Raw genomic sequence first — 23,688 nt, forward strand, 5'->3', positions numbered from 1 at the left:
TGCAGTGCCTTATAATGTGGGACAATGTCAAAATTCAAAAGTTGCAAAATGACACAATATTGAAAGTCACTGTTCTTTTTTTCCGTGGTAATGACTTAGTTTCTCAGCGGTATCTTTTGACTTTGATCGATAATCCCTCCTCGGTCTTAGTAAATACCAATGTGTTATTGATATCAATGAATAGATCATTTAATTTTCTTTAAAATTATACAATGCATGATATGATTACGGTTCACATGGAGATGCAGTGCCTTGAAACGTGGGGCAATGTCAAAATTCAAAAGTTGCAAAATTACACAATATTGAAAGTCACTGTTTTTCCGTGGTGATGAGTGAGTTTCTCAGCGGTTTCTTTTAACATGGAACCAAACATGCATGGGTATTTCAAACCACGACTCAAACCATGTTATCTCACAGAACCATCACTACATAAACCACACCAAAACATAAATGAAGAAGCAGGGGCTTGATTTGAATGGATTTCATCTCCTGTATTGACCCTTTATGACTATATCTGCTTGTTTTGCAGCTTTTTAATTCAGACCTCATTCCAACACTTTTGAATCCTGCTCTTTTCTTGATGGCATGGTCATAACAAGCATGGTATCATTTTTAAAATAATTAAATGATCTTTCGAATGCTATCAAATATGCATCATGTAAAATTGGGATTTGAGAGAAATTAATGGCCAAACTCAGATTTCCAAAAAATGTTTGCTCGTTTTGCAGCTTTTCAATTCAGACCTCATCCAACACTTTTGAATCCTGCTCTTTTTGTGATAGCATGATCATCACAAGCATGGTATCATTTTAAAGAGAATTAAATGATCTTTCGAATGATGTCAAATATGCATTGTGTAAAATTGGGAGTTGGGAGAAATAAATGGCCAAACTCAGATTTCCAAACTTTTTTGAGGGGTTTATATATACATACACACACACACACACACACATATATACATATATATATATATATATAGGCCCATGTGTGTGTGGGTGAGTTTTTTTGTTTTGTGTGATCGAGCGCCTTTGGAACGTTGATTCATGATTTTGCCCCCCCACCCAATTTGAAAAATGGATCAACGCCCCTGCATATACTTTCTAAGTTATGATGACATTTTAATAATTTAACCTTGGTTAAGATTTCAATGTTGCCACCGCCGTCGGAAAAGCGGCGCCTAGAGTCTTGCTCTGCTTTGCATGCGAGACAATAATAACAGCATATTTACCCAGGGTAGCCACTTCAGTTCCGAAAACTGTTCTCCCAGCGGGCCCCGCTATTATTATTACCCGGCTAAGCTAGGCTACATATTCGGTGCACACGTCTTTTTGAGGAATTACTTCCCGCCGGTACCCATTTACCTCACCTGGGTCGAGTACAGCACACTGTGGATGAATTCCTTGCTGTAGGAAATTACGCCATGGCTTGGATTTGATCCCACGACCCTCTGTTTCAAAGTCCAGAAACTAATCCAATGGGCCACGACGCTCCACTATACCATTATTTGTATGATCTTCTCTCTGCAGTACCTCCACTTCATGTGATTGCGATGACGTCAACACCTTTTGAGAGCCCTGGGAACGCTCCAACTTTCTCTTGCGTACTCTCACCGGACAACACACAGAATACCATAACCTACACAGAGAGGGTAGTTAGACCAAGTCTCACTCCTGGAGGCTACACACTGAACATACCGGGTATGGAAGTAACTCAGACCGGTGGATTTACACAGAACCTGCCTGGTGATGAGACGTCAGTTGGTGTCTATAGGTGTTCAAGTACATCTACAATTACTGGTACTTCAACATCAGCAGATGTGACAATTCTCTCACAAGAAAGTACGTACGAACATAAAGTTGAATCAAAACAATCTGACATATGACTGAGATAATGAAATAAAAAATCAACCGACATTTCTCCATCCTATCCCGCCATAAAAACCCTGGTATTCACCAATACAGAAACAACAGTCATCAAACGATTGTCAGAAATAAAAATCAACATGATTTTAAAATTCCAAATATAGCACTAATTAAAGACTTGCCTTTGATCATGGAAGCTGCGATTTCTGCAACGAGTCCCTATTATAAATATTACCTGAAATGTGACTCTAGAAAAATGGACAAAATCATCATACTATTTCAAATATTCTAGTATTTCGGATGTCAATATTTCAGATTTGTCATCCCACCCTCCTCCTACCAACAATAAATCACTAGGAAAAGTTTTTAGTAAATTATCAAAACAATATCTGGTTTTGAAAAGTAAAAATTTGAAAATTTACTTATCTAAAATAATATTTCTTTTTCTTAATGCTGTCAAACATTTAAAATTTCAAATGTCAAAAGTTTTATAGGAGTTTCTTCGACATCCTTCTTTGCAAACTGATCGAAGTTCCACTGAGACTGCACAGTTGTGCACATCCTCTGCCGGAGTGAACACACAATTTTAAAAGGTGTTTTCTGCTTATTCTGTATCATTGAAATCTTTCTTCATCAAACAAGCATTTGCTGGGTTATTGTTTATTTTCATATATTTGAATTTTAAAGCTCAATTATATTTCAAAATCAATTTAGGCGACTTATTGTTGGTTTTGGGTGGCAGGTGACATTTTGAAATGCATTTTTTTTTTAAATCTCCAATCGCTGAAGGTAGGGATCCAGGGTTGGCATGGTTGGGAGGTATACCATACGTGTATGATTCTATTCGAAAAAAAGAGAAACGTTTCGTTTGATCTCTCACGTTATGGCCAAAACTATTCAATGTTATTAATGTTTTCCAGCAATTCTCAATCCTTTTTTTTAGGACATTTTCAACCAAGTGACGGTCGCCTCACCAAAACGGTTTATCCAGGAGACGACATCACGCTTGCAGTGTCTGCCACTGATAGGTATGATTCAGGAACGCAGGAGATCAGATGGAGCACTTTTTCAAACTTTGCAGAAGGATCTTTGTCTCCAGATGGAGATGGGACACTGACCTATACAATTCGTTCAGCATCTAAGAGAAATGCAGATATCTACGGGACATTCCAAAATAATATGGTTGATAATCGTCTTTACAATTTGATTCGAGTCATAGTTATTGGTAAGTTTCTTTTTACGATTTTCTCTGTTCTTTCTCTTATTTCTGGAAATAGTGCAACAGAAGCTACATTAATCTATTAGCAAAATCGCTGAGACCAAAAGTGAATTCTGCTGTCACGAACACCCTAACCTACGTGCACACACACACATATCCTCTCCCTCTCTCACACACACACACAGATATATTATACAGTGCGTCCCACACAAAACTAAACCGAGATTTAGCGATGATTTATCATAACTTAATCACAAATACAATAGACAAATGACCTACCATTGTCAAGCTTAGAATCTCCTCTTTCATCTGAAATTATTTAGATTATTTCTCATTCACGCATGAGTGAGCAAAAACAATTTGTAGAGGGGATACCAAAAAGTCACTTGGCGGGCTGTATCTGGGTTTCAAAAGAAAAACCACATTTTAAAAACGTTCAATATCTGCTCTTTAATTTGATACCTCAATTACAGAAATTGGTCAAGAAATAACAAAGTTCTGGTTATTTGAAATAAGGCTCGAATTTCAATAATTTCATAAAATGAAGAAGTTTTACAGGCTAGCGTTCAAACTCACTTGACACTCCGTTTTGTTGACGATCAGCCATGCATTAAGTCTTTTGTTAACCGTGCGATAGCTTCTTTGGGAAACCGGTGAAAACACGTTTATTTAATGAAATTCTGGAAATACAAGCATTGTTTCGAGGGAACATAACTTTTTTTAATTCTTGACCATTTTCTGTGATTAAGGTATCAAATAAAAGAGCAGATATTGAATTTTTTAGGCACGTGAATTTCTTTTTGAAATTCAGATACCCCCCGCCAAATGAGTTTTTGGTATCCATTCTTCAAATTGTTTTTGCTCCCTCTTGCGTGAATGATAAATGATATATTATATCAGATAAAAGAGGAAATTCTAAGCTTTACATTGGTAAGTCATTTGTCTATTGTATTTATGATTAAGTTATGATAAATCATCGCTAAATCTCGGTTTCGTTTTTTGTGGGACGCACTTTATATATGTCTGATACATAAATAATGACTGGTCTGGGGAGCACTGATTTAAGCTACATGTACACTACCATTATTCTCTATTCCCTTTTCTTTCACAATATATTTAAATAAAAATGAGGTACCAAAGAAGCTGTACATGTTTAATTTCTGACACGTATGCATATGGATGTATGTATGTATGTTTATATGCATATACAGTACATACTTACCTTATGACATCCCACTTGGATAGTATAAACGGGGGGGGGGGGGTACTCGGTAAGTTTGGAATTTGAGTCGAAGATTAAAGATAAAAATTGTAAATTTGCAGCACTGGCGGATCCAGGGGTGGGGTCACATCCTGCCATGAGAGCCATAATCATTTTTTTTTTATAAATTATCCCCCCCCCCCCTCCTTGTAAGTGAAAAACTTTTTTTTTTTGGATTGTCAAAATTTTCCCGAACGAAATGGCCTTCGATATTAGGTAAAAACTTGTGATTTTTTTGTTGGGCCTGTCAAATTTTAATCGGAAAAATGTGCCCCCTCTTTAGAAAATCACGGATTCGTCCCTGATTTGCAGTATTTATATATTCTTTTAAAATATCTGATTTTATAAACATGACAAATGTGGTAAATTGTCAAAATATGGCCAACTTTATTGAATAAGTGAAAATGACGTTTTGGAATTGTACTGATAGGTTTACATTTATAAAGAGTTTTACTTTTATGCCTTCAGTGTACCGGTCTGATGACATCAAATCTAAATGCCACATTTCTTGATAACCACCAACAATAATTCATTTTGCTTCCTACCCTTATCCAAATCATCATAATGATGAATAATAAACATAAGTCATTCAGGATTTTGTAGTATTATGTCATATTTTATCATCCTATAGAATGTCCCCGTGGCCGATGGAACCTACCTTTATGTGATAGTTTGTGTGATAACTGCTACAATGGAGGAATCTGTCATCCTCAATCAGGAACGTGTATCTGTCCCCCAGGATTCATGGGCAAGAACTGTTTAACTGGTGAGTCGTCGTCCAATCAAATATACTGTAAAATACAATAAAAGAGAAGACGCAATATCAACATCGCAGTTTACAGGGGACTAAAATGTATAGTTTACTCATGTTATACTGAAATCTCCAATGAAAATGAAATAACCAAAACAATCACCGCACAAACTAGGCACTTTCACATAATCGTACGTTGATACCATCCAATATACCTCTTTTGTTTTTGTTTAGACTTCTCAGGCAGATATAAGATTGTTTTATAACGTAAATAAAATTTGAAATTACCAGGCAGACCTAAATGAAAATATTTTTTCTGAAATATAATTAGTTAGTTTATATGAAAAAAAAACTGCTAACGTAGCCCTCGAAGCCAATTTGGAAAATAAATTGACTAGTAGCATAAAGAACGATGATGAGATTTACACGGTTCCATGTACTCTAATCATGCTAATCGCTCGGATCATGGTTTGAATTATTATTTTATTACAGCATGCGGTAAACACCTTTTTGGATGGGAGTGTGAACTCGAATGTGGTGCTGGTAATGTTCTTGATGCTTGCAGCGGAAGTCAAGTCTGTCTACCCGATCCCTATGGTTGCAACTGTCTCTCTGGTTACACAGGAATATACTGCGATGAACGTAAGTTCTGGAGCAATATTAAAATAATAATACACTATAATCTAGATTTCCATTACATAGCTCCTATGATATTATACAGTGGCATATCGGAGATGCACGCAGGGCAGAACTGTAATCAGACGATTTGGAAAAAAAAAAATTAAATTATTTATGGATTAAAAAAAAAAATATGAGTTAGGTATTGTCATTTTTGCTGTTTTAGGAAATTGGCAAAGCCGATCTCCTAATATTTATATAAAAGTTAGGTCCTACCTTAATTCTTGCTCGCCAGAAGATAGAATGTGGTCCAGCCGCTCAGAATATCAGGTAAATTGCACAAATCCGTGAATAGAAATATATACACTTCACAATTTCAAATACAGTAGATTAGAAAAAAGGGATAGATGTCACAAAATGTCTCGCGAAGTAATGAGCTCACTAAATATGCAGAGAATATAGACTTCGAATGAGTGGAAGTGACGGTAAGGAATAAGATTGGAAAATGCAGAGAAATAATTAAGTATAAGTTGATCCTCCACAAGATTTGATTCAATCCTCACTAGCAGCTGGATGAGATGGTCAGCATGAGTGGACAGGACGAAGGCAGAGAGTAGAGTGATGATGTGGTAGAGAAAACAAGTTGTTTTTACCAACATCAGAAATAGTAGAGCGGATTAGCTCCAAAAATCACAACAATTGTGCAAATTTTGACTAAAGCATGAAACTTTCACAAGTATTAGTATATGCCGTAAGATTTATTTTAAAGGTGGGAGGTAAATTTTAAAATGCCATTTTCGACCGTTGCCATGGCAACGGATTAATTTCTCAAAAATGACATACATTCCCATGTAAATGGTAAATAAACATGACATAGATGACCAAAATGATAATTTTCAAGTTCCCAATTGAATATATATAAAATTTAGAAACATTCAAAATTAACAAGATAGTTCCAATTGGTCCGTTGCCATGGCAATGGCTTGTTTTTCCCCAGAAAAATAAAAAAACTGATTAAAAAAACGTTGTAGAATAGGATTTATCTTTAATTTCCCCTAATTTTACAGTGTTAAACAACGATATTTTGGTTGCTCAATGTATAAACTACATCTCAAGCCATTGCCATGGCAACCAAATAACATCTAATTTACAAAAATAACATGGTAAACTAGACAATGGACAGGTGGAAAATACAACTGGAAATGACTTAATCTGTATGCTTAAGTTTTGACCCCCTCATTTGAACAAAAAATACAGAATGTGTTCTGCAGGAGTTCTTTATAAAGATAAAACATTATGTTGCCTTGGTAATGCTTGAATTAAATAAAAAAAACGAATGTTGCAAAGATCCCGTTGCCATGGCAACAGTTTATTTCCCTCTAGAAAGGTAAAAATATTGATAAAAATATAGAATACATGTATGATCATCATTCCATTTTCAATATTTTTAAGGAACTAATCAAAATATGATTGTGACTACATTTATAAATATAAAATCTTAAGCCATTGCCATGGCAACCAGATAACATCTAATTTAAAAAACAACAGCAGGGATGACAAGGTTATGGATAGGTGAAAAGTACAATGAAAATTAACTTATGTAAATGCATAAGGTTTGACCTACTCGATTAATTTAGGGGAAATAATACAGTGAGTGTTCTGCATGAACTAATTGGAATGATACAGATTGATGTTGCCTTGGTAATACTTGAATTCAACGATAAATATAAATGTTGCAAATTGTCTGTTGCCATAGCAACGGATTATTTAGTACCAGTTTTTATTAAAAAAGGACTATAGAATCTGGTTTTTCTTGCATTTCCCCCAATCTTAGTGTGTTAAACATAGATATGTTTGATGCAAATTGTTTAAATAAAATCTAAAGCTATTGCCATGGCAACCAAATAATATCTAATTCACAAAAAAAATAATAATTTGGATGACAAGATCATGGACAGGTGGAAAATACAAATATAACTCAATATGCGAAAGGTTTGGCTAGTCATTTAATTTTAAACAAAAAATTCACTAAGTATTCTGCATGAGTTCATTAGAATAATAAATTGATGTTGCCTTGGTAATTCTTGAATTAAATGATAAATATTAATAATTCAAATGTTCTGTTGCCATGGCAACAGCTCATTTCCCCCAGAAAAGTATCAGCAGCTTTGATAAATAAAAACATGATAAAATCTGATTTTTCTTTCATTTCCCTTAAGTTAAGGGTGTTAGAAAATATATGTTTGCGGTTAATATGTAGATAACATCTTCAGCCATTGCCTTGGCAACCAATCAAGATGTAATTTATAAATACAAAAAAAATTACTGTTGAAATGATAATGGTCAGGTGGGATGTAAAATAAAGTTTTACTTTTAAAAGCTACATAATGTTTGACCAGTCATTAAAGGGGAATGAAACCTTTGGAACAAGTAGGCTTGTGTCGAAACAGAAAAATCAAAGAATAAGAACAAAGAAAGTTTGAGAAAAATCAGACAAATAATAAGAAGTTATGAGCATTTGAATATTGCAATCTCTAATGCTATGGAGATCCTCCCATTGGCAACGCTACAAGGATGTGTGATGTCACACATGAACAACTTTCCCTTTGATGGACCCTGAAAATGTGTCTTTTTTCTTTTTCGTATGGTGATACAAACTCTTTATCCATGATGTATTCTTTAAAAATCTGTATTACATGCCCTCCTATAGAAAGAATACATGTTCTACTGATAGATGTAATAAAAGAGGCAATTTAAGTGAAATATATACTAAAGTAATGGGGAGAGTTGTTCAAGAGTGACATCACACATCTTTGTCGCATTGCCAATGTGAGGATCTCCATAGCATTAGTGATCGCAATATTCAAAATCTCATAACTTTCTCATTATTTGTCCGATTTTTCTCAAACTTTCATTGATCTGTTTCTTAGATTTTTCTGTTTTCACACAAGCTATCTTGTTCCAAAGGTTTCATTCTCCTTTAAGTTTTGAACAAAAATTACAGTAAGTGTTCTGCATGAGTACAATAGCATGATAAAAACTGATGCTGCCTTGGTAATGGTTGAATTTAATATCATTTTTTTGCAAATGTGTAACGGATCGTTTTTCCCCCAGAAAATACCATCTTTGATAAAAAAAATACCTAGTAGAATCTTATTTTTCATTCATTTCCACTAAGGTTAGGGTGTCAAACATACACGTACATGTTTGTTGTTAAATGTATAAATAAAATTTTAAGGCGTTGAAATGGCAATAACATAACATTTCATTTACAAAAAAACATAGCTGACAAGATAATGGACCGAAGGAAAATACAATAAAATTAACTGAATATGCGTAAGGTTTGACCTACTCTTTTAATTTTGAACAAAAGTTACATTAAGTGTTATGCATGATTTCATTAGGATGACAAAAATTACTTTTGTTTTGGTAATGCTTGAACATAGTGATGAATATCAATGTTACAAATGGCTCCAGAAAAGTACAAATTTTGATAAAAATATGTTTATTTATTTCCTTTTCCCTTATAGGAGGTTGCTGAACATAAATATGCTACATGATAAGCACCATCTTATTTCATTATACATGGCATCGAAATAAGACCTACAAAAATCACATCAGACTTTTTTGGGCTCAAATAAATTCCCGAAACTCTAATTTTGATGCTGGACAATTACGTTCAAAGTATTCGCAGGCGGCCATTTTGAAGAAAGCGTTTTGGGGTGATTTGTGTTTTAAAGCTGTTCATCATATCAATATCTAAGGGGATTATAGGGGTTGATGAATCAAAATCTTAAGTCTATTTGAGGAGTAGACATGGTCTTGATATCCTAATCAAGGTAAATACAGTAAATCAATTTTTACATGGAGATCATGAAATCATGAAATCCTTCCTTGTTCGACTGTTTTAGCATACTTGGCTTGAAATATGATAGCAAAGCACTATTAGGCATCATCTGCCAGGATACACCTTTTAATTCCTGCATACAAATGTCAGAAAATCGTTACTTTGTGAAAATTCCCATAATTTCTTTAAAAATTCATGAAAATTGCCGAAAATTAAAAAAAATTCCCACAAAAGTCACGTTTATTCCCATGGAAAGTTTCCATCAAGAAAATTCCCGGGAATTTGCAACCCGTCTCCCCCCCCCCCCCCCTCCCAAAAAAGAAAAAAAATCATTATCAAGAAAGAATACGGAGAAAGTGAAAGAGAGATGGATAAAATATGATTATTTTACGAATAATATACCAAAAAGGAAAATTTTTGAAATTTTTGCTCTGTCGCTGGCTCGGTGAGAACATTTTAAAGTAAATTTTGCTTGATATGTCATATCTGGCCCCCTCAAAATTGCACTGCTGATTTTGAAGAAGAAAATTTTGTAATACTGTGATAATTTTTAAAGTAACATATGAATCTATTCAACGCCAAGTGTAATCTATTCACTGGTTATTTTACATGAAAAGTAGACTCGTCAAATAAAATAAAAAATACCTTTACTGGTTGAAAGGTTAAAAATAATTTAAGCAAGGGTATTCCAAGATGGTGCCCTCAGTGGGTGCCATAGGCTAAAAATCCACAATTCATCCATTACTTGATAAAATGGCTTTAATTTGGTTTCTATTCATTGGTTTTAAGGATCAACTAGTACATTGGACCAAGTTACAGGGAAAGCCAGTGGTCTGGAATGTCCAAAAATCCAAGATGGCTTCAAAAAATTGAATCTAAAATGGTTGCTTATACCTAAAGCGGACATAGCTCATTTCATATTGGCCTGGAGGATAATATTTTGGTGTCTAAATCATTGGTTTCAAGAGTAAATCATTGGTTTCAAGAGTCTAACAATATTAGTACAAGTTACAATGACAGTCAGGTGTATTCGAAAATCCAATATGGCTTCCAAAAACTATTCTAAAATGGCTGCTGATACTTAAAAGTGGAATAACTCCTTTTATATTCACCTGTGAGATATGATTTTGGTGTCTAAACCATAGTTTCAAAAGTGAAATAATAAATTAGGACATAGTTTGTTCAATATCTGTCTGGGTAATATGATTTGATGTCTAAACCATCATCATAAAACCATGGTTTAATGCATTAGAACAAGTTACAAGGACAACCAATGGACTGGTATGTTAAAAAATCCAAGATGGCCTCCAAAATGGGGTCTAAATTGACTGTTGTTACTTCGAAATGGACATATAATGCATTAATAATGCACATTGGGGTATGATTTTGGTGTCTACACTAGTGTTTCAGGGGTCAACTAATACTGTACATTGTGTCAAGTTGAATGGACAGTCAGGTGTCAATATTGTGTCCAAAAATTCAAAGATCGTTTGAAAAATGGGGGTTTTAATGTTACTTAAAAGTGGACAAAGTACATTAAAAAATACTCCTGGGGATGTTATTTTGGTGTCTACATTAGAATTTCAAGGATCAAATGATACGTTGGGACTGGTTACAATGATGTATAGATGTCCATTTTGCCTGAAAATCCAAGATGGCATCAATGAATGGGTTAAAAAATGACGACTGTTACGTTGAAGTGGATATGATATCCACTTGTGAGAATCTACCTTGGATTTTGGACAAAATTGAAAACTAACCATCCTTGTTACTTGTCCTAATGTAATAGTGGACCCTTCATACCACAGTGTAGACACCAAAGATGTTTCTCACAGGTTGTATGAACTCTGATAATTTTTGAGTGATAGAAGTCATTTTAGATTCCATTTTGGTCACCCTCTTGGATTTTTAGGCAATTTGGACAACTGGATATCATTGTAACAAGTCTAAACGTATTTTTCGAAACTTTAAACCAAAGTTTGAACACCAAAATCATTTTTCCTTGGTTGACTTTCAATGAACTATGTCAATTTTTAAGCAACAGACTCCAATTAAACCCCGATTGTTTGAAGCCATCTTAGATGTTTAGACATATTGGATTACTCACTGTCCTTGTAACTTGTTCCATGTCATGATGTATTTACTGACTTTTTAAACCATGGTTTAGATATCAAAATAATATGCCCTTGGCAGATATTACACGAAATATGTCAATTCTTTAGTAACAGGGCTATTCTATAATCCATTTTTTGAAGCCACCTTGGATTTTTGACATACTTGACCACTGAGTGTTCTTGTAACTTGTCCTAATGTATAGTTTGACACATTTTACCATGGCATAAACTTATTCCAGGCTATTAAACAATCTACGTTTTTTTAATGCAGCAACAACAATTTTAGACTCTATTTTCAAAGCCATCTTGGATTTTTTAAATATACTGGACAACTGACTGTCCGTGTAACTTGTCATAGTGTATTACTTGACCATTGAAACCATGGTCTAGACACCAAATCATATATCCCAGACGGATATGAAATAAGCTATGTCCATTTATATATCAACAGCCATTTCAAACTCCATTTTTGGAAGCTGTCTCAGGGTCTTGGACACATCAGACCACTGGCTGTCCTTGTAACTAGTCACAATATACTACTTCACCCTTAAAACCATTGCATAGAAACCACATTAAGCCACTGGAATTAGATGTAATTTGGTTGTCATGGCAATGGCATAAGTTATTTGTATATCAACAGCAAACATAATGCTTTGCACTAAAAAATTAGGGGAAATTTATGACAAAATGCAGATTCTAAACTGTTTTTCGATCAAATTTGGTACTTTATTCGGGAAAAAAGGAGTCATTGCCATGGCAACGGGCTATATGTAACAGTGATATTTATCTTTAAATTCAAGCATTACCAAGGCAACCTCAAATTTTATCATTCTAATGAACTAATGCGAACCACTGTAATCTTTGTTCAAAATTAATTGACTGGGTCAAACCTTGAGTTAATGGATTGCATTTTCCACCTGTCCATTATCATGTCAACCATGTTATTTTTTTCAAATTAGATGTTATTTGGTTGCCATGACAATGGCTTAAGCTATAATTTGAATGTTAACAAGAAACATATCCATTCTTACCCTAAAATTAGGGGAAATGAAAGGAAAAAATCAGATTCTACAGATTTTCTGATCAAAACTGGTACTTTTCTTGGGGAAATGAGTAGTTGCTATGGCAACAGGTCATTTGCAATGTTGATGTTTATCGAATTCAATTATTACCAAGGCAACTTCAATGTTTATCATTCTTAGAATGATAAATAGTTCATGCAGAACACTCATTGTATTGTTTCCCCTAGATTAATTGAGGTCAATCCTGATGCATACAGTGATGCACATCAAGAGAATTTTCATTGTATTTTTCACCTGTCCATATCCTTGTCATCCATGTTGTTTTTTTAATTAGATGTTATCTGGTTGCCATGGCAATGGCTTAAGATGTTATATTTATAAATTTAGTCACATATATATCTCGATTAGTACCTTAAAATTATTGAAAATGGAAAGATGATCATACATGTCTGTATTCTAAATTCTTATCAATATTTTTACTTTTCTAGAGGGAAATAAGCTGTTGCCATGGCAACGAGCCCTTTGTAACATTTAAAAAAGAATTTAATCCAAGTGTTACCAATGCAACATAAGTTCATATCTTTTTAAAGAACTCCTGCAGAACATTTTAAGTACTTTTTGTTCAAATGAGGGGGTCAAAAGTTAAGCATACAGATTAAGTCAATTCTAATTGTATTTTCCACCTGTCCATTGTGTTGTCAACCATGTTATTTTTTTTTTCAAATTAGATTAATTTGGTTGCCATGACAATGGCTTCAGATATTGTTTGTATGTTAACAGCAAACATATCAATTCTTACCATTAAATTAGGGGAAATGAAAGAAAAATCAGAGTCCAAAGTCCTTTTTCTAATCAAAACTAGAACTTTTTTGCGTAAATGAGCCGTTGCTATGGCAACAGGTCATTTGCAACATTGATATTTATCGTTGAATTCAAGTGTTACTAAGGTAACATCAATGTTTATCATTCTAATTAGTTCATGAAGAACACTCACTGTATACTGTTTCCCCTAAATTAATTGAGTAGGTCAAAACTTATGCATAAAAGTTATTTTCATTGGATTTTTCACCTATCCATAACCCTGTTATCCCTGTCATTGATTTTTTTTTAATTAGATGTTATTTGGTTGCCATGGCAATGGCTTAAGATGTTATATTTATAAATGCAGTCACAAACATATATTTTTATTAGTTCCTTAAAAATATTGAAAATGGAATGATGATCGTATTCTACATTTTTATCAATATTTTTACCTTTCTAGATGGAAATATGCTGTTGCCATGGCAACGGGATCTTTGCAACATTTGTTTTTAAAATTTAATTCAAGCATTACCAAGGCAACATAATGTTTTATCTTTATAAAGAACTCCTGCAGAACACTTTCTGTATTTTTTGTTCAAATGAGGGGGTCAAAACTTAAGCATACAGATTAAGTCATTTCCAGTTGTATTTTCCACCTGTCCATTGTCTTGTTAACCATTTAATTTTTGTAAATTGATGTTATTTGGTTGCCATGGCAACGGCTTGAGATGTAGTTTATACATTGAGCAACCAAAATATCATTGTTCAACACTGTAAAATTAGGGAAAATTAAAGATAAATCCTATTCTACAACGTTTTTTTAATCAGTTTTGTTATTTTTCTGGGGAAAAACAAGTCGTTGCCATGGCAACGGACCAATTGGAACTATCTTGTTAATTTTGAATGTTTCTAAATTTTATATATATTCATTTGGGAGCTTAAAAATTATCATTTTGGTCATCTATATCATGTTTATTTACCATTTACATGGGAATGTATGTCATTTTTGAGAAATTAATCCGTTGCCATGGCAACGGCCGAAAATGGCATTTTAAAATTTACCTCCCATCTTTAAAATAAATCTTAGGGCATATACTTATACTTGTGAAAGTTTCATGCTTTAGTCAAAATTTGCACAATTGTTCGGCTAATAAAAAGATGAGACAAAGAAATAAGCGCCAAAAGGGGAGGCAAAACAAAGTTGAAAAGAACAAAGAAGAGAGAAGCAGACTGTGAGAAAAGCAAACATGCAAGCATCTCTGTAGTGATGTTGTATATACCTGCAAGTTCATTGCAATAAACAAGGAACAATGAAAGGATGTTTCTCAATATAAGAATGTGTTTGCCAAGTAGATTTGGACAGAAAATGAGTTGGCTTGCTCTGTGAATGTACAGTATTGTAGTACATACACATGGCGTGAACAAGTGAGAATATATGAAATCGGAAATAAAAGAAAGAATTTATATACATATACAGAATGTTGAAATATAAATGAAAATATATACAAGGAAAGAATATATAGATGTAGATATATAAAAAGATATAGTCAAGTCACTACACTGTTATTGTTCCTCTCATTACCTTACCCCACAATCACATTCATCAAGTTTCTCATGTTAATACTTTGTAATCGGACCAAGTCGGTAAACCAAGCTCAAACAAACCAATCATACCATCAACCAGGTTCAAGCCAACAAACCGTATCAAATATCTCAACCAACTTATTAATATTCTAATACTCAGTAATAAATCCCAACCAACAAAATAAAAGCTCAATAATCAAACCCGACCACTAAGCATGTCCCAACTTATCATGGTAATCAGACCAACCAAGTTAATAATCAAGCCCAAACTATCCCAAACAAACCAACCAACGGTAAGGCTTATCAATGTAAAAACCGATTTCAAAACTGTGATATTTATGGGTTCTTGTATACAGGCAGATTACAAAGGAAGCAAGAGACAAGAGGTTTATATTTTAGATGTTTATTCACTCAACTCTCAGTAGCAAGTGGGTTGATGATTCAGCATCTCATGGAATACAGGCATCCTATTGTTTAAGTTGTGAGGGGTTATCACAGAGGCATATTACATAATACAAGGTATCTACACTGGCATACTGGTATGTGATTGGGCATCTCACAGAGATGGAATGTCAGCTTGTTACTAGGGGACTAGTAGTCTGGTTATGCAGACTGCATTACACATTTATTACATCTCCCTTTTTTTTTAAAAACACAAGTTTTAGTTCCACAAGTTGATTTTGGTGAATCGTTTACAGTGCCAGCTTAGATTTACAGTAATTATAAAAATAGTGATTTGCATAACATTAATTGACATGCATATTAACTAAAAGATAATATTCATAAATGAATCCAATGTCGTATCTCAAATTTACAGTGATTGCTGTTCAATCAATTTCATGTTTTCAGATTCTTTAATTGAATTTTCATGTAACTTAAATTATGAAGATTCTATGGCGTACAATTTATCATCATGATAGAGATTCGATTTAATAGAATATTCATCTCTTAACAACTTACACCTGAAAGCTGTTTGGTATTTGTTAACATTGTGTTTAAAATGATCCAAAACAATTTAAACATTTTGAGATCCATGTGTTTAAAATAGAAATGAAGGAAACATATTAATTATAGTTTCACTAATAACTAAATACATATACTAGTACATTTAACTTCTATGTATTAGTATTTAAAACAATTACATTAAAACGGATAATCAAGATCATAGTCATTTCGTTCCAAGTCAGATTCATGTGCAATAACAGTACTTATTGACAAGTTGTTTATACATCAATTTGATGTATATCTTCGACCAGATCTTTTTGTCGAATATGAGTTGTCATTTGATATTACATTACTCTTTTCTTTTGGTTTGTGATCAGAACCTTTTCGTAGATCGATTCTGTTTCTACGGTACTGTTTTCCATCACATTCTACTACATAGCTTCTAGGTAACATAGCTTTCTTTACTACTTTTGCATCCTTCCAAAGTTTGTTTGGCATTTTCATCATCACTTTCTCACCTTCTCTGAGTTGTGGGAGTTGTTTTGTACCTCTGTCAAAGTACTTTTTCTGTTTTTGTTGTTTTGCTTCCAAATTCTTTTTGACATTTTTCACAACTTTTGGGACCAACAATTTTCGAGATGTTGGTAGAGTAGTTCTTGTCCTTCTCTGAAAGAGCATTTGTGCTGGGCTGGCATTTAGATCATTGATTGGTGTATTCCTATAGTCTAATAATGCCAGATATGGATCTTTGCCATCTTTCTTTGCTTTTTTCAAGAGGTTATTGGCTATTTGCACTGTTTTTTCTGCCTTCCCATTGCTTGGGGGAAAGTGAGGTGAAGATGTGACATGCCTGAACTGATATATTCTAGCAAACTCTTGAAATTGCTCACTAGTGAATTGTGTGCCATTGTCAGATATTACAATTTCAGGGATTCCGTAACGAGCAAAGTGTTGTTTACATACTTCAATCACTTTTGCACTAGAAATGGTACTCAGCTGGTTGACCTCAAAAAAGCTAGAATAGTAATCTACGATCAGCATGTATGTCTTACTGTCAATCTCAAATAAATCCATTCCAACTTTTTGCCATGGGCATTCTGGTTTGGGTTGCCCAAGCATTGGTTCACTTGATTGTTTAGGCCTAAATTCAGCACAAGTACTACATTTCTCCACTAAGTCTGTGATCTGTTGGCTCATTCCTGGCCAATACACCACATCTTTTGCAAGGCGCTTAGTTTTTTCCATGCCTTGATGAGCCTGGTGTAATTTGTTTAGAACATATGGTCTCATTGATTGAGGTATTATTACCCTGTTTGATTTGAAAAGCAGCTCATTTTCTACTGTCAGCTCTTCTCTTATTGTCCAGTATTGCCTGACTTTTGGATTTGTTTGGCTTATTTTGTCTGGCCAACCATTTTTTATTGTTCGTTTTAGAAGTTGAAGTTCTTCGTCTTTCTGTGTTTCTTCTTTGAGTTCAACCAACTTTTCATTTGTGATTGGTATGCTTTCAACCATGCACACTGGTACATCTTCATTTGTCACTGGTTCTGTTACATTGAGAAAATTTCTACTCAAGGCATCAGCCACGTACAGATACTTGCCTTTAACGTAGACAACATTCAAACTGTATTTCTGTAGTTGTAGCAGCATTTTCTGTAGCCGCATTGGGGCTGTGTATAGTGGCTTCTTGAAAATTGCCTCAAGAGGGCGATGATCAGTTTGCACGGTAACAGTCCTACCGAAAATATAGTTATGGAATTTTTTGCATCCAAAAACTATTGCTGCCAACTCTTTTTCTATTTGAGCCCAGTTTTTCTGAGTGGGCGTGAATGCTTTTGATGCATAGGCAACTGGTAACTCATCTTGTAGGAGCACTGCTCCTGTTCCCCGGGGGGGCCACTTCCATTCACGAGTGGATACCATGCGCGACCATGGGGTCTCGAAAAGCACCCTAAACACGTAATTTCCATATTCTGAAAATGCGCCCCTTAACAAGTATTGGCGTGTGAAACCCTACCCTTAACAAGTATTGGTAACAAAACGATACTCTTGGCAAATGTTCCCTGAAATGAACCCCTAAACAAGTACAGGAATGTTTTATTGTTACGGGTCCTTCGGTCGTCGGCTTTACCTTATTTGGTTTAGTACGACCCCACCTTCTACACCTCGCGCAAATCGGACTCTAAACACGAAGTGTTGGGGCAAAAAGGACATCCTTTATAAAACATTTTAATTTTGTTTTATCATTCCCGCGAATTCGACCCTAAACACGTAATTTTCCTAGCGAAATAGATACCCTTTTTTCATTATTTTTGTGTTTTTGACACCCTTATCACGTTACGTACGTAACGTGCCCTATCGTGAAAAAGACATCCTTTTTACGTGTTTTTTTGGTCGCGCATGGTATCCACTCGTCAATGTAAGTGGCCCCCCCGGGTCCTGTTCCCGACTGAGAACTATCTACGCTTAGTGTTACATCTTTGTTTACATCATAGTATTGCAGTGTAGGTGCCTGAGTGATCATGGTTTTGAGTTCGTTGAAGCATTTTTCTTGTTTTCCAGTCCACTCCCATTTTGCATTCTTGTCCAGCAACTCTCTGAGAGCCGCTGTTTTCTCAGACAGGTTTGGAACGAATTTGCTGAGATACGTCACCATTCCAAGAAACTGTTGGATTCCAGTTTTGTCTGTGGGAGCTTGCATATTTTGGATTGCTTCAATCTTGCTAGGATCTGGTTTGAGACCCTGTGAGGTTATGATGTGACCCATATACCTAACCTCACTCTGGTTGAACTTGCATTTGTCTCTATTCAACCTTATGTTTACTTCTTCGCATCTCTCCAGAACTTTTTCTAGGATCTGGTCATGTTTTTCTTGATCTTTTGCATAGATTAAAATGTCATCCATGATCACTTTGACTCCATCTATGTCTGCAAATGTATCTACCATGATTCTTTTAAACAATTCTGGAGCTACATTAATACCAAATGGTAATCTATTGAATTTGTACCGACCAAATTCTGTATTGAACACACAAAGGTCAGAGCTGTCATTGTCCAACTGAATCATCCAGTACCCACAGTTAGCATCGAGTGTTGAAAACACATTTGCACCTGTTAATTGGTCGCAAATTGCTTCTAGAGTTTGCATGGGGTAATACTCCCTCTCTAAGGCCTGATTCAAATCAGCTGGATCAAGACAAATCCTCACCTTGCCTGAAGGTTTCACTACTGTACACATACTACTGACCCATCCTCTACCTGGATCTGTTACTTTAGTTATTACACCTTCATTTTCCATTCTTTGTAGCTCTTTATTAACCCTATCTCTTAGTGCTACTGGTACTCTACGTGGGGCATGCACTACAGGGGTTGCATCTTGTTTCAACTTCAATTTTTGCTTTCCTGGCATACATCCAATGCCTTCAAATACATGTCTGTACTTTCTCTTCAGACCCTCTACTCTAGTGGTTTCAACCTTTACATCTGCATTTACTTCATGTATGGTGATCAAACTTAGGGCTTCACATGTATTCAGACCTATGATTTCCGTAACTTTATTACCCTTGACTACTTGAAAGTCAATACAATGGAACTTGTTTTTGTACTCACATAACAACGTACACTTTCCTTCTGGTCTGATTGTATGTCCACTAAAAGAAGTTAAGGTTACCTTACTTGGTTTTAGTTTTGTCTCTCTGTTGTTACTTGCCAGTCTTTCGAATTTCTCTGCTGATATGACATTACATTGGGCTCCAGTGTCCACCTTGAATTTTACTTTGTTCCGGTGAATGTCCAGATGCACATTCCACTCCTTCTTCTGTGGTGTTGTCAACTCATCCATTAGAAAGTCTTCCTCGACGCTTTGCTGGTCACTAGACTCCTCCTCAGCTAGATGATGCAATGACTGGTTCATGCTCCTGCACATTTTAGCAAAGTGGTTCATCTTTTTGCATTTTGCACACATTTTGTTAAATGCAGGGCAATTTCTTGGTCCATGTGTGTTACCACATTTCTTGCAACTGAATGTTTTCTTGCTGGAGACTTGCTGTGCATGTTGTACGCTTGGCTTAGATATTGTCCTTTTCGATTTTTGTGTTTTTCTTTTCACAAAGTTCACTTCTTGTACTAGGCCTGTTTGTGTTGGCATGGCTGTGTTATTCAGCCTGTTGACTTGGCTGTTAGTAATTTCGGCTGTTCGACAGGCATCGATTGCCTTTGTCAAGTCTAAGTCTCTTTTCTCCAAAAGTTTTGACCGCAACGCTATGTCTCTTATTCCGATGATGATCCTATCTTGAATCAAACTTTCTTCCAGATTTTCAAACTCACACGTAGCCGCCAATCGTCGTAGATCTGTAACAAAGTCATCAAATCGTTCATCTGCTGACTGCACACGCGTGTGAAACAAATGCCGCTCGTATGTTATGTTCTTTTGGGGCAAGAAATGCTTGTCGAATTTTTCTATCAGCACTTTAATGTCCTCTTTGTCTTCATTTTCTCCGAAGTTGAAAGTATTATGAACGCGAATTGCTTCCGTTCCTGCAACATGCAGAAATGTGTTCGCTTGCACTGCCTTCGGCTTGCTTCCAAGTCCACTTGCAACTTTGTATATTTCAAATTGTTGCTTCCAACTTTTCCAGTTTTCTGCCGGATTTCTTGCTGTGACCAACTCTCCTGGTGGTTTTAAAGCTTGCATCTTGCCTGCATGAAGTTATTCTGACACCATGTGATATTTGTGGGTTCTTGTATACAGGCAGATTACAAAGGAAGCAAGAGACAAGAGGTTTATATTTTAGATGTTTATTCACTCAACTCTCAGTAGCAAGTGGGTTGATGATTCAGCATCTCATGGAATACAGGCATCCTATTGTTTAAGTTGTGAGGGGTTTACCGTGGTTCATCACAGAGGCATATTACATAATACAAGGTATCTACACTGGCATACTGGTATGTGATTGGGCATCTCACAGAGATGGAATGTCAGCTTGTTACTAGGGGACTAGTAGTCTGGTTATGCAGACTGCATTACACATTTATTACAAAAACCCATTAATCAATCTCAACCAACCGTGTCTAAAGGATACCTGTGATATTATATCTGCATGTCGGTAAAAACAGATTTATATCTCATTAACAAGTCTATTTATCCAGTTAATTCACAAGAAAAAAAAAATCACTGTATTATCTACTTCATACAAACGAATTATGACAGATGTAAGCACTGTCAGGTGTCGGAAAGCTTTTTTATGGTCAATCATACCCTTGATTTTTTTTTTATTGATATAAATGTGCGAGGTTTCCACATTTCTAAATTGCTCCAATGTCATATCTTGATATTTCCCCTGTTCCACATGTTTGTGTGCACCTTATGTTCCGTTTTTTTAGAACTGAATTCGTACAAACTCATTATGCCAGGAAAATGTGTATAAAAAAGCAACGGCCTATCAAAGGAAATTTGTCGTTCTTCCTATGGAAGTATTTGTCATGAATTACCTCTCCTTTATACAATGTACGTTCCTCTTATTGCACTTGTTTAAATTTACAGAATGTCCTCCAGGAAAGTTCGGTGTTGACTGTCTTCAAGACTGTCACTGTGCAGGAGGGGTGCCATGTGATTCTTTCACTGGAAGATGTGAAGGAAGCTGTGAGGATGGATGGTCAGGAGAAGGCTGTCACGGTATGGTTAATTGATGGATAGCATCAGCTATGACACAGAAATGTATCGGTCCATGCACAAGCAAAATAGAGTCACTATTGTCCCCAGACAATTTGGCCCATGAAATGCTTTGTAAGATCTGATGCTGGATTCGCGCCTGGACCGGGTCCTGTTTCATAATGTTAATAAGATTTCAAAGCTACTGAGACTGTTCGATATGATTTGTTGATAGTTAACATGTTATAGCAACTTTTCGTTTGTTATCATACCAAATCTTTATGAGACGGGAGCCAGGCTATTATCTCGTTATTTGACTCATTTTGTGTAAGATCGTAATGTAGTTTTTTGCTACAATTACATTTTATAGGTTTTTACTGTTACATACAGAATAGTCAAGTTTATACTTTGGTAAGATTTTATGGTCTGCAACATCACATATAGACCTAATGGATAAGACCATAGTGTAAACATTTGCGTACAGTTTTTGGGCACTGAAATTATTTTTCATTTGACAGCTGTAGTCATTGCACCAGGCCAACATCCAGCTGATTTCGTCAATATTCGTATTGGGAATGGTGGATTCAGCTATGCAGCTCATAAGCCGTGAAACTAACTATGAGGAGGGCCTGTTTTATTCCTGTCTAAAACTAACCTTTGTAGGGAATCATTTAACAAACAAGCAATTGAATTTTCTTTCAAAGCGCATTAAAGATTAGCTATGAAAAGCACCCTGTTGTCATTATTATCACCACAGTTCCATCCGTGTGTCCTGTTGGTTACTCTGGAATCAATTGCACGAAGTTCTGTAACTGTCCTGATCTGTCAGAATGCGAGAATGATTCTGGGTTCTGTTCATCATCAGAGGGACAATGTGAGGTTGGCTTTGTCGCTGAAACACCAGAAAAGCCAGACAGATGTTTCACATGTAAGATATTTCCATATTTCATTAATGACTAATAATTTACTATGCATAAAATGTGTAAGCAGTAACAACTCAATACTGGTCCGAAAGATGTCAATTCAGTTGTGTATTATTATTTACCCCCAACTCATGTATACAACGCCTATAGTTCATAAGAGGAATCCTACTTGGTACCAATTCACCTTTTTGGTAAAGTTCGGTACAATCGGGTACGAAAAATGGACGCCTTAGCTGTGATCCGAACGCACTACCTTGTTTCAATGGCAAAGTCAGACCCATGACGCTTACACATAAGACAAGATTTCACGTTTCACAGTCATAATATAGGATATTGGTCATGTTGGTAGATCTTATTATTTTTCCAACTCCCAACACCTTTAATGTTGAAATGACAGGCTGACACAAGGCAAATGGCATGAATCACGTTTTGAACAATAAACTGCATTCCGGGGAAGAGTAATGTACAGTATACATGGTATAGAGAACTAAGTATTAATTATCATGCACTTAATATATCTAGCATTATTATTACTATTATCATCATGATTATTATTATGATGATGATCATCATCATTATAATTACAATTAACAGTTATTTTGAACTTTGCTTACGCCTTGTAGTTGTTGGGTGTTTCGAGTCCTGTTCTAAGACATGCCATTGTGCTGCTACCGACACGTGTGACGACGAGTCAGGTTCGTGCACTTCATGTCATCCACGATGGTCGGGAGACAATTGCCAAACAGGTTAGTATCGAAGGGCTATTCTAATTTTAATTTGTTACTTCTAAGAAATGACCACCTGATTACTTATGAAAAACACAAATACGTGTACTTTTTAGAGGTAAACTCTATCAAAAGAGCAAGTCCTCAAGATTAAAATACATGTACCTTAAAAACAATAGTACCAAACTGCTTAACCACATAGTTCGTAGGAGAACGTCATCAACATTTCGTGTTCGGGAATGAGCAGTGCCAGAAATGACAGTCTCAGTCCCTCAAATAATTGAAATATCGATTCCAAAGTTTTTAATCTGCTTGAATTAGTTAAAGAGTACACAATATCACTTTCCTTAATAATGGATTATGCAA

The 23,688-nt window shown here is 35.3% G+C and overlaps 1 protein-coding gene across 1 annotated transcript in view; it reads left to right on the plus strand.

Annotated features, from left to right (window-relative positions):
- The first annotated feature begins 1,530 nt into the window (after positions 1-1,530).
- The window catches only part of LOC129282686 (uncharacterized), a 33,521-nt gene continuing 11,363 nt past the window's right edge, over positions 1,531-23,688 (plus strand). Inside the window, exons 1-7 of the mRNA XM_064113822.1 lie at positions 1,531-1,838; positions 2,806-3,087; positions 4,974-5,108; positions 5,586-5,735; positions 21,567-21,698; positions 22,432-22,602; positions 23,221-23,343. Coding sequence (XP_063969892.1) covers positions 1,550-1,838; positions 2,806-3,087; positions 4,974-5,108; positions 5,586-5,735; positions 21,567-21,698; positions 22,432-22,602; positions 23,221-23,343 — 1,282 coding nt within the window. The 5' untranslated portion in view covers positions 1,531-1,549. The remainder of the gene's footprint in view (positions 1,839-2,805; positions 3,088-4,973; positions 5,109-5,585; positions 5,736-21,566; positions 21,699-22,431; positions 22,603-23,220; positions 23,344-23,688) is intronic.

Source organism: Lytechinus pictus, chromosome 19 (genome assembly GCF_037042905.1).
Source record: "Lytechinus pictus isolate F3 Inbred chromosome 19, Lp3.0, whole genome shotgun sequence".
In the NCBI taxonomy this organism is placed as follows: Eukaryota; Metazoa; Echinodermata; class Echinoidea; order Temnopleuroida; family Toxopneustidae; genus Lytechinus; species Lytechinus pictus.